General features: G+C 36.7%; 2 protein-coding genes across 2 annotated transcripts; one reads left to right on the forward strand and one right to left on the reverse strand.

The window, feature by feature from the left end:
* The first annotated feature begins 260 nt into the window (after nucleotides 1-260).
* On the forward strand, nucleotides 261-1,556 carry LOC131680845 (putative nuclease HARBI1). Its single transcript, XM_058961556.1, has 2 exons — nucleotides 261-1,399; nucleotides 1,519-1,556. The coding sequence occupies exons 1-2, from the start codon at nucleotides 433-435 to the stop codon at nucleotides 1,554-1,556; spliced, it is 1,005 nt and encodes a 334-aa protein (XP_058817539.1). The 5' UTR covers nucleotides 261-432.
* A 24-nt stretch (nucleotides 1,557-1,580) lies between these two features.
* LOC131680846 (uncharacterized) lies at nucleotides 1,581-6,884 on the reverse strand. Its single transcript, XM_058961557.1, has 4 exons — nucleotides 6,418-6,884; nucleotides 6,227-6,360; nucleotides 5,949-6,113; nucleotides 1,581-1,861 (listed from the first exon to the last, which is right to left on the reverse strand). Exons 1-4 carry the CDS (start codon nucleotides 6,699-6,701, stop codon nucleotides 1,581-1,583), a joined length of 864 nt encoding a protein of 287 aa, XP_058817540.1. The 5' UTR covers nucleotides 6,702-6,884.
* Between the last annotated feature and the right edge of the window lie 11,551 nt (nucleotides 6,885-18,435).

Genomic DNA, 18,435 nt, shown 5'->3' on the forward strand with positions numbered 1-18,435 from the left:
AGGTGACACACATGATTTCTCCCGCTGTATGCTATTTGGCAGTTCGCATCAAAGCAAACATGCACATTCTCTGATCAGAGTAAACAATTAAATTGCGAAATAATGCGCACAAGCTCAAATCTTCTGAGCATTATTCACAGAAATAATGCAAAGCTGCTCATGCTTCTGAGAAAGCGTAAAAAGTACCTAACGCTGGCTATGTACTACAAAAAGAAAACGAATTTCTATTTGAGATTGGCAGCTGTTGGAACATCAACGAAGAAACGTCGTATATGGTCAATGGTAAATATTTATAAACTGTAAATCATTTTTGTTGGCTTAGTTAATTACCGTATATGTACACAACTTTCCAAATTCTAGGTGGAAAAATCGTCTTACTGGGAGGTAGAAGTTCCGAAATTTACGGATGAAAAATTTAAGAACATTTTCAGGATGGATCGAAAAACGTTCGAATACCTAGTGTCCAAACTGTTTTACCTAACGAGGGAGGATACACGATGGCGTTGGGCAATACCTCTGAACAAACGTATTGCGATTGCGCTATATGCATTGGGGTCATCGGCAGAATATCGGACCGTAGCCAGTTTATTTGGGGTCGGAAGAACCACCGTCGGAGAACTTGTTCTGGAAGTTTGTGATGCAATTATCCACTCCTTTCATGAGGAAACATTTCCAGCATATCCACCCACAACCGCGAAAATTCTGGAAATTACAAGTGGATTTTCAAAGCTTGGATTTCCACAGTGCTACGGAGCTGTCGACGGTTGTCACATTGAAGTCAATGTGCCAAAAACAGAAGCCGTAGATTATTATAATTTTAAAGGTTGGCACTCGGTTGTACTGTTCGCCGCTGTTGATCACAGATACCGCTTCACATACATAAATGTGGGAGTTCCAGGGCGCTCCAACGATTCGACAATTTTTGAAAATTCGGCATTGAAATCTTTACACGATTCGCACTCATTATTTCAACAGTATTCAAAGATAATTGATGGCGTGAATGTACCAATTCTTCTCATAGGAGACTCGGCATTTAAACTATCTCAGAATCTCATGAAACCATTCCCTTTTGCTATAAACCAAAACGAGGATGAGCGTTTGTTTAATTATGTTTTATCGCGATGCCGAAGGGTGGTCGAAAACGCTTTTGGACATCTTAAAGCGCGATTCCGAAAGATCGGCCGGGGACTGGAAGTAGATATTTGCAATGCCAATCGCATTATCAAGGCATGCTGTATCCTGCACAACCTTTGCAATGATCATAATGATACAATTAACAAATCGTGGACTGCAGAAATCAAAACGAATACATCTAGGCCGCAACCACAGAGGGGATTGTCTATAAAAGCTGATAGTCAATCAGGGACAACCGTTCGTCGGGCAATTATGAGATATTTAGGTAGGTCTATGGATATTTTATTTATCCAATTTTTTGCACAAACCGGAGACAATAGATTAAATGAAAAGATCAAATCAAAATTTCTGCTAAAAAATTTAATAATTCAACAAATTATTCAGCGGCATTTACTGTCGGTATCGAAAACCCTTGTATGTAAATTATAACTGAAAATGGAACCAAATCACATTTTGGCAATCATTTTCTCAAGGAGCTGATTGTTTTCCTTCATCAGTGCAATTATTTGCTGATCAGTCTCTTGAGATTCTTTCAAGAATATTTCGAAATTTTTGTTCTCCTTCTCTGCCATCTCTAACAACCTTTCTTGGATGTTTTTTCTACCGGATTTAGCTGGAACGAACTTTGTTCGCTTAGATGCTTTCTTGGAGGATCCCGATGTTGATGGAGCAGATGGTAGTCCATACGGTCCCGCAGATGAGGATGGTTTTGGAGATGATGCTGATTCTGTTGTCGAATAGACGAAAAAATTGATATTATTTTTGAAAGATAAATCAAATAATGCAAATAAAAATTATATATTACTGATTTCGAATATACATGCATTGATTAAATAGGAAAATTGAAGGGATACTCAAAGAAATGTGCTTCAAATATTTTTTTGAAATTTTTATACTTATGACATACATAAATTCGTATGCTAAAAATAACTGACACGTTTTTTTTTGTTTTGGCAAAATATGATTTTTTTCAAGCTATTAATTTTTGAACCTCTGAAGTTTATAAAATTGAACACTTCAATCACTGATAACTCGGAAACGATTCGAAATATGGAAAAAAATATTAAATAAAAAAGTTGCTCTTTCAACTGAGCTTACCGAAAAAAACACAAAAATATTCTTTTTGTTATATACAATACTCCGAGTTTCAATCTAAAATTTTTGCACAATCTTATCGATATAATTATAAATTAATTAAAAAAAATAAAAATAAATTTGTTTGCTTCATCTTAAAAAAAATTATTTGCTTCTAACATTTCCAGAATACCTACATAAGTTAGGTACATAAGAGGGATTCCATGAGAAATCGGCCGACCGCAAAATATGACCATCGTCGATTCGAACGAAACTTTACAGTTATTTTCGGTTTATGAATCTCCATGATTGTCTCTGTCTATTGCCATATTTTGATACAAGAGTAAGTTTTCAAAAGGACGTAAACGTTTCTACGTGCATCAATTTCAAAACTTTTTTATTCAATTACTCTATTTTATACAGAAATTATCTGAGAACGAGATACAGGAAATGCACGCTTCCGCACGAAAAAATATACACTGAAAAATATGTTGTGTCATTTTCACAAAACAAAGGTTTATATAAAAATTCAGATTACAAAAAAACCATTTTTTCTATTTTTTATATTTTGCCAACAAAAACTTAAAGCGAAAAGAAACATTTTGAATGTGATTGCGTGATGGAGAAATTATCAGCAAAAATTTTTCTAACAATACCTTTATACATGTTTTTAAACTTCATACAAACGACAAACAAAACTGTAATTTTATCACAGAATATAATTCTACGTATCATTTTAAATAAAAATGCATTTAAGAAATATCTTCCAAAATGCGATAGTTTTCGAGATATTTGGAATTCTGCTCCAATGAAAACAATTAATGGATGTAATTATGTCCTTTTTAAAAGTTATTTGCGTTACCCCATCATAAAATGTCAAAAATCTAGATTTTTCAGTGTATTTGGATCATGGCGAAGCTTTCAATAAAAAAGTTTTCCTAGCATCTTTAGACAATTTTTTTTAAATTCATACTATTTGCAGTTAAAAGTGCAATTTTATTTTTGAATATTATTCTAAACGTCATTTTAAATCAAAATGCTCATAACAAAAATTTTCTGAAATGTAGTAGTTCTCGAGATAATGTAAATTTTGGTTTAACACGATTATTTTGTTTTATTATGACCTTTTCGGAAGTTATTCGTGTTACTCCATCAACAGCAATTGGTTTTTCGTAACGCCCATAACATTGCCTGTAACTTTTCCATTGACATCAAGAAAACATTGTAAACCGTTTGAAAGCTATTCAAAAACAATCAAAATATTTTTTCAACCATAGGGTTTGATGATTAAACTATATAGTTGAATTATATTTTGGTTGTTTTCATGTAGCTTTCAAATGGTTTACAATATCGCCTTGATGTCAATGGGAAAGTTACAGGAAATATTATGAGCCTTAAAAAGAATGATGGTGAAACGCGAATAACTTCTGAAAAAGTCGCAATAAAACACAATAATTGTATTGTTCAAATAAAATAAAAAATATCTCGAGAACTACCACATTTCAAAAAAATTTTGTTATGAACAATTTGATTTAGAATGGCGTTTGGAATTAAATTAAAAAAATAAAATTCTGCTTTTGACTGCAACTAGTATGAATTATAAAAATATGTCAAAAGTTGTTGTTAGTAAAAGTTTTTATTGAAAGCTTCCTCATAATTCAAGTACACTGAAAAAGTTTCTTTTATGTCTTTAAAACGAAAAACATTAGATTTTTGACATTTCATGATAGGGTCAAAAGGACATAATTACACCAATTAATTGTTTTTTGTTGAAGAGAAAATCTAAATATCTCGAAAACCATCGCATTTTGGAAGATATTTTTCAAATGCGTTTATATTTAAAATGATATTTAGAATTATATTCTGTAATAAAATTACAGTTTTGTAAGTCAATTAGTATGAAATTTAAAAACTTGCATAAAGTTATTGATAAAAAACTTTTTTATTGATAAGTTATCCATCATGCAATCATATTCAAAATGTTTATTTTCACTTTAAGTTTTATGGACACAATATAAAAAATGAAAAAATGTTTTTTTTGCAATTTAACATAAATTTTTGTGCTTGTGAAAAATGACACATTTCTTCAGTGCATATTTTTTTCGTGCAGAAGTACTCATTCCCCGTAACTCGTTCTCAGATAGTTTTACTGTATAAAATAGAGTAATCGGACGAATTTTTTTTTGAAATTATGGTGCGTAGAAACGTCTACGCCCTTTCAAAAAATTGCACTTGGAATTTAGTCTTCCCACAATCAAATAACCCTATTGATTGTGGGAAGACTAAATTCCATGCCGGTTAAACTTGGAAAGTTTCATCAGAATCTAAGACTGTCGGTCACGATTTTAGAGATTTTCGGATGCATCATCGTGGAATTCCTCATAACAATAACAAATATTACAAAAATATCGCCAGTGATATGTTGTTATATTGTTATATATTGTTATATATTGTACATTTTGCATTGAAAAAAAACGAGGAGTAGTTCATAAAACTATTATGATAATTGGTGGACTTATAACCTTTTTCCCGAAACACTTTTTTATCTAAGAGGTTTGCGCTGATCACGATTGAAGACCAATGTATCAACTAAAATTCTAAATCTCATAAAATTCTCTTAGTATAGGAGTAATCCTCGTACTTTATCGATTAGTTGAATAAATAAATAAAAAAATTTCCAGCATTCGGGAACGTTTTCCCTAAAAAATCGACGATGTTCTCAGCTCTAAAAATTGTGTTAGGAAATCTTACCCATAAAACAAAAAAATATGCATAAAAAGAAATCGTTTAGGTACGAGAAAAATTAATTACGATCAATTCAAAAAAGATGAAGAAAATCCGTTGAGTGGTTTTTCGGCAATCGTGCGTGATCACGGAAAAGCCATTTTTGGAAAAAAAAAAAACTACATTTAGACATACACGAGTTTTAAATTAAAAGTTACCACTACTCTTGGTAGACAAAGCGCGCTACGAAACGCTGTAATTTTGGATCTATTTCCCGGATCCCTATGCAAATTAGAGAAAATGTTCTCAAGGAGTTGTACTTTTAGATAAAGAAATGGAAAAAATTCGTTTTATTAGAAAATAGAAAGGTATGTAACTTCTTAAAAAGTACAAATTTTCAAGTTATTATATCAAAGTGTCTTACATTTTTTCCCACTTTCATCAATTAATAATTTAACAAAGCGAATGAATAAAATGAAATAACAATTACTAATGTCATTTCTATTCTATGAATACCGTAATTTTTCGCCCATCGTTCGTCCACCAGTTTTACTTCAAGAAGAAATGCTGAACCCAAATGGAACCCGGGGAAATTGCTCCGGCTGACCCCCCCCCCCCCCCCACCTTCCCTCTTGTTGGGCCTGCAACGTAAACCAGGATCCTGGCTCGAATACTAGCCGAGAAAGGAAAATAATTATCTTACAAAAAATGAACGGAATATGAAACTGAGCGGCAATATGGGCGGTCACGGTACAGGCGTTCGACAGCCACGAACCTGAGCTACGTGTCAACGCTGAAACACTTGAAACAAAAAATGTAATATTTGATTAGCTTAGCATTATGCAAATTTTGCTTTCATGTTAATCTATTTTGGAATGCGCGGGCGGGTGATAATGTAGGCGATGTTATAGTGGTGGTGTGGTCGGGGAGAGAGGGTGTAACCCCCCGTCAAAGTGGGTTAATTTGGGGGGCGGGGAGTTGCGTTGATGTCTCTATGGATTTCAAGGTTTACTCACCTTTGTTGGAAAACTCCTGTAATGGTGACTGTGGCGATGCTGGTTCGGATACTTGGGTGTATAGCACGCAGTATTCGGACGATTCGTCAAACAACTCGCTTTCTTCCGTGCCCTTGCATTCCAGGTCGCCCATGCATACTGGTTCTTTCGACCCTGTTTCCGACTCTGAAATTATATAAAAGTAGCAAAAACATCAGAGAAAATTTGTGCTGCGCTTTGAAAAATTCGTTTCGAAATCTGATTCGGATTTAGTTGAAGCGAAGTTGCAAAAATCTTACCAAGAGTGATACTCTCGTCCATCATGTCGACCATATTATTTGATTTGTAAGATTGCAAGAAAGCATTGATCGTTTCGAAATAGGTCCATGTGGATCGCGATCCTCCAGACGTTCCCATTTTGTTCTTTTCAGATCTGAAATAAATTGCATCAAAGTAGTTTGTCGAATATTGGGAAATTTTAGTGAACTACCTGTATTTTCTGGACAAATTGTGGATTCTGGTGCGCAATTCGTTTGGCGACAAGTGAATGTCATACACCTGGAGTTCTTCGCACATTTTTGCATAAATGTGAGAATTTTTGCAGGTACCTCGCAAAGCCGCTACATTTTCGCTCCACACATCGATCACTCGAAAAATTTCGCGGCCGCTTAAAACTTTACAATTTTTTTTACCGGGTTTGTTTTCACCCATGATGTGTGATAAGTTCAGAACGCGAAGCAAATTGTTTTGAAAACAAAATTTATCTTTGGTCATGGCTTACTATTCAAACGTCAAAGTAATGGAAAGTAAAAGCTCTGGAGTTCACCACTGCCTGGAAATAGCGCTGGTAGCATTTCCATTGGTTGTATTTTGAGGCAGTACAACGGTCGGATACCATGGTACCGAAATCAATGTTGAACCACGATGCTTGCGTGATACCACCGTGATTCTGGGTGACACACATATGATTTCATGGTGTACAGTGATTTTGATATCACATGTGTGTCATAAGTATAATGGAGCAGCAGCACAATACAAAAATAAGAAAAATCAGTCTACTTTCTGCTTCTGCCGCAGTCAGACGTACCAGCCAAGTGAACAACAGGCCTCTCGATCTAGTGTGCATTGTCTCGAGAACAAAGGAAATATCGGATTATTCTTGTCATTATGAGTAAAGTTGACGAAAAATCTCTACTCCGATACAACGCTGCGGTCGTTGACTTTAAATTTTGTTCAAAACGACCGAGTTTTAGTAAAGTGGAATACCTTCTGAAGGTAAAAATGCAACTTAGGCTTGCGCAAGTCTTGTACCTTCAGTATCATCATCTTCGCAATGCAGTGTTAATAGCATTTAACACGTTAGCACAAGCCAAGTGTTTCGTTTTGAAGAACAACTTAAAACACGTGGTTGAAAGTGACAACGTTGGAATTAAGATTCCCGTATATATTGAGAATGATAATATAGATGTAAGGTTATATGACCTATCACCTCGTACTCCTCCTGAGCCAATTGCAAAATGCATGTCGCAATATGGAGAAGTAGAATCCGTTACACCTGATACTTGGAGAAACTTCTTCCCGGGTACTCCTAACGGCGTTTTTGTAGTGAAAGTGCGGGTTGAAAGGCCTGCATCCTCCTACTTGACAATAAAACTCAAAACTCACGAAACTACAATTATGAAAACTACGCCATGCACCCATGAGGGGTAAACTCCTACGTGCAAGTATTGTAATCAGAAAGCTCATCATGGACAACTTTGCGCGGAAGATGCAGAGGAAAATGCATCTCAACCGATTGCCAACTCATCTACGGCAAACCAACCAAAACAGAGTTTTCAATACCAATGCCTGAACCACAAACGGTGGCCAAATTTGTGGCAGCTGTTCAGACCATATTGACAACTGCCAAAGCAGCATCCAGCACCCCAGGAACCACTGTAAGCAACATCGGCAACGAATGTAGTAACTGATCAACAATAAGTGCAAGAAGCAGGGGAGAACATCTGATCCCGGACCCCAAGCCAGTTTCGACCGGGAAGTGAAAAACAAGAGTGAATTAAATGACCCCCCGGACGCTGTTTGCCAACAGACCTCGCGAAAGAAGGTCTCCGCTCGCAAAAAAGTTGCGCGCAAGAGATCCAATATTACTACAATAATTCTTGTTTGTATTTTTATTTTTTCATGTTTTCATATATAAAAGATCCACGGCTCCGTTAAGCTACCGCCATATAAACGAATTAAAACAAAATAAGAAAAACTTTACAAGTTTGTGTAGATTCCAGCCAAAGTATGAATTAAGCGCAGAATGGCTTTTTGTTGCAGCATTCCATGGAAAAGGACCCTGTGATGCTATTGGTGGCACTCTCAAGCGAATGGCAAAAAGAGCCAGTCTTACTCGCGACTATGTAAATACCATAACAAGTCCCCGAGAGTTATATAACTGGGCAGTTGAACAAACTGATACAAATATCACAAAATTATTTTTTTCACGGAACAGTACAACAAAATGTCAGAAGTACTCTAAGAGCTGTATAATAAAGCCAAAACAATATCTGGAACTCAAAAATTCCACAGTTTTGTGCCTATTCCTGGGGGCAAAGTAGAGACGAAAAGGTATTCTAATTCAGAAGATGAACCAAAAATGTTTTTCTTGTATAGAAATAATACAAAATAGCATGCATGAAGATAGTTTTAAGACAGTTTTGTAATATATAAAAATAAATAAATAATTATGTCAAATTCAATACTGTGGTGGTTTTTCCTTTCTCTAATTGTTTCTCAGCACTAAACAAGAAAATAAAAAAGGAAAAATAATTGAATATTTGTTTAACGACATAAACTCTTTTAAATGAGATTCTTGATTAATGTAACCCCACCTTTTAGTGATAAAAATGTCAAGAAAGTTTGAATTTACGTAAAGGAATAATTTCATTACATCAAACTTACAATATTTTGGTCGTACATTTTTCAGTAAAATAAACAAGTATAAGTACATAAAAAGAAATTGATAATTGGCGGAGTTATGGCTTTTTCCCCGAAACCCTGTTTTATTTAAGAGGTTTGCGGTGATCACGATTGGAGACCAATAGATCATCTAGAATCCCAAAACTCAAACAATTCCATTAGTAGGGTTAGTAGGGCCCTAATTCATCTTAGCACCCCTATTCATCCCACCCATTTGAACACATTAGTTAGAGCAGTGTCTGCCATCTCTATTCAACGCATTATTCCAAACGGTAGGATGAATAAGGGTGCGTTGTACTCGACTTTTCGCTTCACTCTAACGCGAATATTTCACTTTTTTCAAGGTAGATTTTTTATTGATCTGCTTCCTAAGACCGATGCAAAGATGTTGACACCTATTTAAGCGCAATCCAAGAATTGTAAGCCGAGTTTTCAGCGAAATAGTGTGACATCGTGACTAATGAGATGAATAAGGGCACGTTAACCCTATATGAGTATTCCTCGTACCTTAACGATTAATTGAATAAATAATAATTTTTTCCTGCATTCGAGAACGTTTTCAGTAAAAAATCGTTGTTTTAATTTTTTTTTAAGGTTTTAAAACATTCTTATTCATGAAACAAAAATTTATGAAAAAAGGAATCGTTAAGTACGAGAAAAAATAATTACGATCAATTGAAAAAAAAAATTAAGAAAATTGATTGAGTAGTTTTTCAGCACTTGTGATCATGGAAAAACCATTTTTAGTAAAACGACATTTCGAGATAATCGAGTTTAAAATTTCAAATTACCACTGCTCTTTGTAGACGAAGCGCGCTTGGAAGTGCGGTAACTTTCGATCTATTTCTCGGATCTTTATGAAAATTTGGCAAAACATTCTCAAGGAGTTGTACTTAACAAAATAATTAAAAAATCGATTTCATGAAAAATGAAAAAGTGGTTAACCCCTTAATAAAAATATGCTAAGTTGCTAAATCAGACAATATCTTCTCACAAATTAATTTTTTTTGGATTCTGAGATGATTATGACTTTCATTGGTTTAGTTTTCGATAAAAATACACTGAAGAAAAAAATTCTGGTTGGAAAAGGAAAAGTTTTTTTCAAATAACTTTTTTCCGTAAAAGTGCCCAACTTGAATTTTTGACGGTAGGCAGGGAATATAATTATCTATCTTGAAACAAAATTTCATCCAAATCATAAATGGGTTTTTTGTAAATCGACTGTAAATATTTAAAATCGATTTTTTTCAGTGTAGGAGTCAATGTAGATTTTTTTCAATATTTTTATTTGAAAATTTGACTAAGTTTGTGAAAACCACTCCTACAACATGTTTTTGTAGGATTTGTCATTTTTAGACTATAGCCATTGGGGAAAAAATGGTAAAAAAAGTTTGGCCCTTTTCAAAAGACAGTCTAGATCATTTTTTGAAAAACAAAATATGCAAAGTGGCTTTTTGTGACAAAGTCTTCATGTACAGAAAGTTTCATTAGAATCTGAGAGGGTGATGCCAACTCTGAATACGATTTGGCGCGATATTCGTCAGAGTTAATGCAGAGTCCAGAGTGCAGGGTGCAGAGCATAGAGTCGAGAATCCTGGGTCCAGAGCCTGGTCCTCAACTCAAATTACGGTGGCCAGAGTCCAGAGCCCTGAGACCAGAATCCAGGACCCGAAGTACTTAACCCAAAATACTGAGGTAATAGTTCAGGCTACAGAGCACAGAGCTCAGAATGCAGAGGCCAGAATCCAGAGTCCATAACACATAATCTCGAGGCGAGAGTCCAGAACCCAGCGTGAAGAGGGCAGTATCCAGAGTTCAAAGTCCAGAATCTAGAGCTCAGAATCCAGAGACGAAATTCCTGAGACCAAAGTTCAAAGTTCAGAGACCAGAGCCCTAAACTCAAAATACTCAGCCCAGTGTCCCGAGCTCAGAGTCCAGATCCCTGAGTCCAGAGCCCTGAGTCCAGAGCCCTGAGTCCAGAGCCCTGAGTCCAGAGCCCTGAGTCCAGAGCCCTGAGTCCAGAGCCCTGAGTCCAGAGCCCTGAGTCCAGAGCCCTGAGTCCAGAGCCCTGAGTCCAGAGCCCTGAGTCCAGAGCCCTGAGTCCAGAGCCCTGAGTCCAGAGCCCTGAGTCCAGAGCCCTGAGTCCAGAGCCCTGAGTCCAGAGCCCTGAGTCCAGAGCCCTGAGTCCAGAGACCTGCGTCCAGAGCCCTGAGTCCAGAGCCCTGAGTCCAGAGCCCTGAGTCCAGAGCCCTGAGTCCAGAGCCCTGAGTCCAGAGCCCTGAGTCCAGAGCCCTGAGTCCAGAGACCTGCGTCCAGAGCCCTGAGTCCAGAGCCCTGAGTCCAGAGCACAGAGCCTAGAATCCAGTGTCCAAAGCGCAAGATACCAGAATCCAGAGCACACAGTCAAGAAATCCGAGTGCAGAGCCCAAAGTTCAGAGTCTCGAGTCTAGAGTTCAGATTCAAGAAGGAGAAAGACCCCAGATACCAGATTCCAGAGTGCATAGTACAGAAATTCAAGGCCAGCACCAAGAGTCCATCATCCAGCGATGAGAGTGAAGAGTCCTGAGGGGAGAGCCAAGCGCCCAGAATCCAGAGTCCCGAGTGCAGATTCCAGAGCTCAGACTTCAGAGTCTAGACTCTAGAGTTCGGATTTCAGAGTCCAGAATCAAGATCGCAGAGACCATAGTTCAGAGTCCACAGCACAGCATATCGAGACCAGAGCCCGGTGTCCAGAATCCAGCGTGAAGAGTCCAGAGTTCACAGTCTAGAAACTAGACTGACTGGGTGTTTTCGGAATGGCCTTGACGAGTAGGTGCCAGAAATTTCCAGAAAGACTTCCGGACGTAAATTATTACGATTACACTTCGGATTGTTTAGCTTTGCACAGTACTTGATACTGTTTAACTTCGATTTATAAAATTGATCCATAATGATAATTTTACTAGAACTGCTCCTCACAACTGTTGTTACTACACTGCTTTGAGGCCTTAGTTTTATAGCGCTGTTATTTGGTAAAATGAGTACCGTAATTCGGGGTTGACTTTGATCACTCGAAACTTTTTTCGTAGATTGCTTTTTAAACCAGAATAGTCTACCGAACCATTTTAGCTTCAAATGATTTTTACTCTAAACTTATGAAATACTGGTTTGTTATACTGTTTGAGTATTTTGTTCGGTTTTTGTACAAAAACTACAAAAAACCGAAATTTGACTTTACCTTATTTTAACGAAGCTTCATAAAGTGTCTATTTTTTATAAAACAAATAAATCTCAGATTTGAGCAAGAGTAATAAATTACAAGCGAGATTTTATTTTTCTTTAGATTGGGATGTGCCAAATTTTGTTTTAAGAGTTTGTTTATTTTAAATATAATTTTTTGTGAAACTAGTTGGCCATTATTTCAAATTTTTTTAAGCTAAAACTCGCAACTTTTTTTATTGTTCAATATTCCAACGTGTAAAAATGGATGAAATATTTTGTACATTGATAAAGCACTGAAATAAAACAATTTTAGCAGTTTTAAAGGTTTTCAGAATCTTTTATTCTAGTTGGACACAAATTATACGAATTTTGATTACTCGAATTTTAACAGTATATTGAAATACTTTGTATAATACCAATTAACATCTATTTAACAATGAGTATCTTTCTAGAATTAGTTTAAACAAACATTTGAATGAAAAACATTGACATCAATAACTTAATGTGGGTGAACATGCAGGTTATCAAAGTCACCCCGGAATACGAAAACGGACATCAACTTGAAATCATTTTTGGAAAAATACCTGTAAGCGGATAATTTTAGGTTAAACCATCCAATCTTGTTCTCCTTACATCAGCACAAGGTTTAAAAATATTAAACTTGACAAAAATGTGTTGTGTCTAAAAATATGCAATGATTACTTCGAAAAGTGATCAATGTCACCCCGGTTTACGGTATTGATGCAGGTAAGGTACAGCTAACCAGGGTAATATGCCAAACGAATACCAAATTCGTTACTGATACTTTTTGCATTAATTGGGCAACTAGCAGTTGGAAAATTGGATTCTGTGATGATTATGACTTTCATTAGTTTTGTTTTCGATATAAATACACTGAAAAAAAAATTCAGTTTGGGCAAGGAAAAGTATTTTTCAAATAACTTTTTTTTCTTGAAAGTGTCCAAATTTTCGACGGTAGGTAAAGAACATAATTGTTACTATGTTTTTAATTGCCACAAGGTTCTACTGTATCGATTTTGTTGGCTATTTTCGGCAAATTTGAGACTAAGAGAAACGAAAGCAATGAAATTGAAAGACGGATGGGTATTCTAGAGCGAATCAGTTATAAATTTAGAACGGAAAACTAGATCTAGGCAGGCTCATATGGGCATGATCGAAAGGAAATGTGAAGAATTCTTTGCCTTCTGCAGAGTAGGAGTTGGGCGTTGCACCCAAGTCTACCGCATGGTCTATGGTAGAACATAACTCATCATCATGTTTTACCGCCGACGCCGGCAAAAAATTCTTCACAAATCCTCGCCTAGAACGACCATGCGATCATTCTTCTCCCTTTCTGCTAGCATCAAGCCGTGACGTATGCATTAAATCGACACCACGGTGCGACACCGATAGCTTGGTGTCGATTGAATGCATACATCACGGCTTGATGCTAGCAGAAAGGGAGAAGAATGATCGCATGGTCGTTCTAGGCGAGGATTTGTGAAGAATTTTTTGCCGGCGTCGGCGGTAAAACATGATGATGAGTTATGTTCTACCATAGACCATGCGGTAGACTTGGGTGCAACGCCCAACTCCTACTCTGCAGAAGGCAAAGAATTCTTCACATTTCCTTTCGATCATGCCCATATGAGCCTGCCTAGATCTATTTTTTTTTTATTTCGATTATAGAGGTTTTAACCTTAAGGTCATTCGCCTCTTCGGGTTAGAAAAATCTCTTATGAAAATTTCTAACCCTATGTGCGGGGTCGGGGCTCGAACCCAGGTGCGCTGCGTACAAGGCAATCGATTTACCAACTACGCTACGCCTACCCCTGCCTAGATCTAGTTTTCCGTTCTAAATTTATAACTGATTCGCTCTAGAATACCCATCCGTCTTTCAATTTCATTGCTTCGTTTCTCTTAATCTCAAATTTGCCGAAAATAGCCAACAAAATCGATACAAAGGAACATAATTACCTATCTTGGAACAAAATTTCATCCAAATCAAGGATGGTTTTTTGTGTAAATCGACTTTAAATTTTTAATATCGATTCTTTTCAGTGTAGGAGTCAATGAATATTTTTTTCAATATTTTTATTCAAAAATTTGACTAATTTTGTGAAAAACGCTCCTACAACATGAGTCACATTACTCCACGTGTCAAACTCGAAGGTAAGCTCTGGAATTGAACATCACGATAACGTGAACAGAAATTACGAAAATCGTGTCTAGGATCTTGAAATCATGAACATGAATCACACAACTCGTGACAAAAACATCAAAAATCGTAACTAAGATTCTGAAATCAAGAACATAAATAAACATAAATCTTTTCTCGTGACTCTAGTATCACGACAACGTGAATAGAAATTACGAAACTCACGACTAAGGTCCTGAGATCATGAATATGCATCACTCTACTCATGACTGCGAACTTCGCGACTAAGATCCTGAAATAATGACCATAAATCCCGCCAGTCGGACAGAAAAATCCTATTGTAAACTCATGACTAAAATAGCACGGTAACGTGACGATAAATCACAAAAATCGCAAATAAGCTTCTGTCGGCGGTGTATTGCCCAATTTTCGAACAACAATCATATCAAAAACTAAACATGTCAGGGAACAACAAATAGTAACCCAACCAAACATTCGAATGTAACGCAGGGGCGAACTAGTTTTTTTTGGAAACACAAATAGTTTCATGAATACAAGGTTTATTATTCACAATTTCACGAACTTGGTCACGATTTCCGTAAATCGTTCTGTTCACGAAATCGTGTTCTTTTGTTTATGAATTTTTGAACGGATTTTTTCCGTGAGCCATCTAGAACGTGGTGAATCGTTCCGACCGATGACGTGCTGTTGTGAGACCTGTTGTGTATAATTCCAAACGCTCACATAGTTTCAAACTATTTCAAAAACTGATGTAGGAACTTTAATATTATAATTAGATCAAAACAGTTCTATCACATCTGACTCTTTCTAAATTGTTCAAATATTTATGGAAGAGTGCAGGGAGCTTGCATCGAAATACCGTCAAATCTTTGATTTAAAGCACATGAGAAATGCAAAAATAACTTAGAACTTTCATTTCAAGTAATTATAATGTTATCAGTCATTCTCATGCTTCTGGTAATTCTGGGTACCTTGAAATAAAAGATGGGCGTTTTATACACCGGTTAAAAATAAAAACTACGTTCGTTGGAGAATCCGTAAATCGTTATATTCAAGATTGAAGCAAACTACTTTTTAAGAATAGGATATATGTTTTCCGATCTTTATACTGACGGCTTTTAAGCAACTTTTGCTAAAAAAACTTCGATTTTTACATTCTAATATGTTTTAAACGGGCTGTTCGAATCATGTTCTGTTCTTGCAATTTTTTCCCGATTGCAGATATCTTAAAACACGAAACATCGTTAAAGTTTTCAACATGAAAAAAATTGCAAGGTAAATTAATTTAACTATTTTACTAGCACACAGACTCATTGCACGCAATCACAATTACTGTATCATAAAACAGCGCATAGTTTATGCATGCTTCCACACATCAAAGGCCTTCCTTCGCAATTAGCTATTCGAGCAAAACCAAGCAGTAATGGAAGCAATTTTCTTTGCAATTTCAATCAGTCGCTATCTAACGTTCCGGAACCCCATTACAAGCGATAAAATCACTATAAAATAAAATTGACCATGACCTCGTTTCGACATTACCTTACAGACAACCTTAACGAACCGATCCGAGAGAAAACCTCCGATGAAGCTAAGCGACCATTCCGGGAATCGGTCACGTACCGACGCAACCCGCATCACAAACCTACGGAAAGCACTCGAAATAGGGTAACATTTAATTCAAGTTCCAAATTTACATACAAATTGGTTCATATCGTTATAGGGCATTTCCCCTCCTCCTGGATGGGTCTGTATTTTTGTGGGCAAGTACCACCGGTCTCGAAATAATTGGCTTGTTGTCGCTCTCGATTATCGTAATGCTTTTTTCGACCCTCGCAACAATGTTGACGCTATTGTTTTTTTCCAACTCATAAAATACCGCACTTTACGTTTCGCTTTCAGTTACCATCTCACCAACCGGGCATAGTGCGGGGGTGGCGGCGATGGCGATGGTTGGTGAATAATCGAGTTATTCGAGCATTGGATTTGTTTCGCTTCAAGTCCAAGAAAAAAAGCAACAAATAATGAATATCAAGAAAATCCCGATTTATAAGTCGGCTTTGAGTGCCACTAGCAGAAACAATCAAGATGCCGGCAACGAGATAATTGAAATAATTTTTTTCGAAATGAGCCTCACTGCAGCCGGGAAGTCTGGTTTCGAACAGTCACCGGCGAGAACCGGAAGTGATGTGACGGGGAGAAACTTTTCTACAATTCATCCTTCCCCACCATCCTCAACCTCGTCGGGGGATATAGCGACGACTAGAATTGGAACCGAAACGAAGCGCTCGAGGTCACCGGTATCGCACACCGTATGTCACTGATGGTACTGCCTGCCGGTATGTAGTAGGCTGCTAGGTCGGTCGTTAAAAATCTCGCTTCCGACTGGTTGACCAAAGTTTGTGTGGATTTGATCTCGCTATTACTTTTCGGCTTATGTTGATTCAGACCCCGGCTGTGAGAAATGCAATAAGAGATGAAAGTTCGTTCGAAGCTGCCGCAGGCCAATATCAGGACGTTATGAGGAGGAAGAAGGTTTGCTTACAATACGTATATGGGTATTAAGGCGGTTGTTTCATGTGGTTGGTCAAAGAAATCGAAATTTAGAGTGAAATTCAAGAAATGAATTTTGCCAACAGCCAAATAAAAATCAAGTAAAATAAAAAAATAAAAAAGTAAAAAGCCAAAAAAATTAAAAGAAAAATGAAAAAATAAACAAAAATTTTAAAAAAATCGCGCACAAAATACATAAATAAAAAAAATTAAAAAAGATAAAAAAATAAAAAAGATTAAAAAGTAAGAAAAAAAATTAAAAAAAATTAAAAGAAAATAAAAAAATAAAGAAAAAAAAATAAAATAAAAAAAATTAAAAAAATAATTAAAAAAATAAAAAATGAAGAGAAAAAAACACAAAAAACAGCCAGTATTAACTTGAACAAGCTTCGCAAAAATTTCCCAAAAAATCGATAAATTTCTGCATTTAAAAATCGACAAAATGAAGAAGTAAGCCAGTTCCCGATGCTTTTTAAAAAAGCGAAGAACCATAACATATCTCGCAAATCGTAGAGTTTATTCGTAATTTGTTAATTATAATTTTATCTAAAAATACACTATTTCTTCTATCCGCACCAAAAAACCATTACTCGAACCACACTATGTCTGGGAAATCAACCTAAGAAGTGATAGTTGTCAGAGACCTTGAAGTGCTTCTAGAAGCACAGATCACCTTCAAAGATCACTACACCCACGTGATAACAAAAGCAATTAGCAGCTTTGGCTTCATTATAAGAATATCCAACAAAATCAAACATATTGGTTATACAATAGATAGTGCTGCATCACACGACTAAATAATAGAAAAGCATTAGCGAACCCATACCAGAATTCCAGAAGGTCCTGTAAATCTCCGAAGAGTAGAAATTCCGTTAGCATGACTACAGCCTGACGTTCCCATGACATCCTGTACCGAATCCTACACAAGATATGAACTGAAATTACTCGGCTAATTTACTGCTACATGATAGTCTAATTAATTTCCATATCAAATAAGATACTGCTGCCAATAGCCGTATGAATATATTAATAGATAATACCTTCCAAGTTAGGCTAGCTATATACAGGCAGCGAAATAGCTCCGGAACACGTGACATTGAAGAAGGCCCTAACAAATTGCTTCGGTGGGAGGCTGCACTTCCCGCATAGTATTTGATCAACCCATACACACACACCCACACTGACTCAGCCTGTTTCCACTGACACTCAACGCCTACCGGTTAACTCACCCTCCGAGGTACGAACTGCCACCGAACCAGCTAATTAAACATCGGTTTTAATTATCGGATACCTGCTCTCTGGCAAATGGAGACGCCTGATGGTAGGTAGTTGGTAGTTGGTTTGTGAAGCGAACCGGAGCAAACTTTTGACACCAAGCAGATCGAGAAGGGAACGAGTGACTAAGTTGTAGGATGTATCGCACCGGTTATATGGAGCAAACGGCGGAAGAGTAACGCGCTAACTGTGCCACAACAGAGTATGAAACATTAGAAGGCATCACCGAGTATGGTGCAGCACCATAAATCAAAGAAAGCACCGCCCGGTTCCAGACAGAGGATGGGCAGCATATCGGATAGCGTAATGTCGAGATAAATGGAACGGGATCCTCCGAAA

This window comes from Topomyia yanbarensis, chromosome 2, assembly GCF_030247195.1.
Source record: "Topomyia yanbarensis strain Yona2022 chromosome 2, ASM3024719v1, whole genome shotgun sequence".
Lineage (NCBI taxonomy): Eukaryota > Metazoa > Arthropoda > Insecta > Diptera > Culicidae > Topomyia > Topomyia yanbarensis.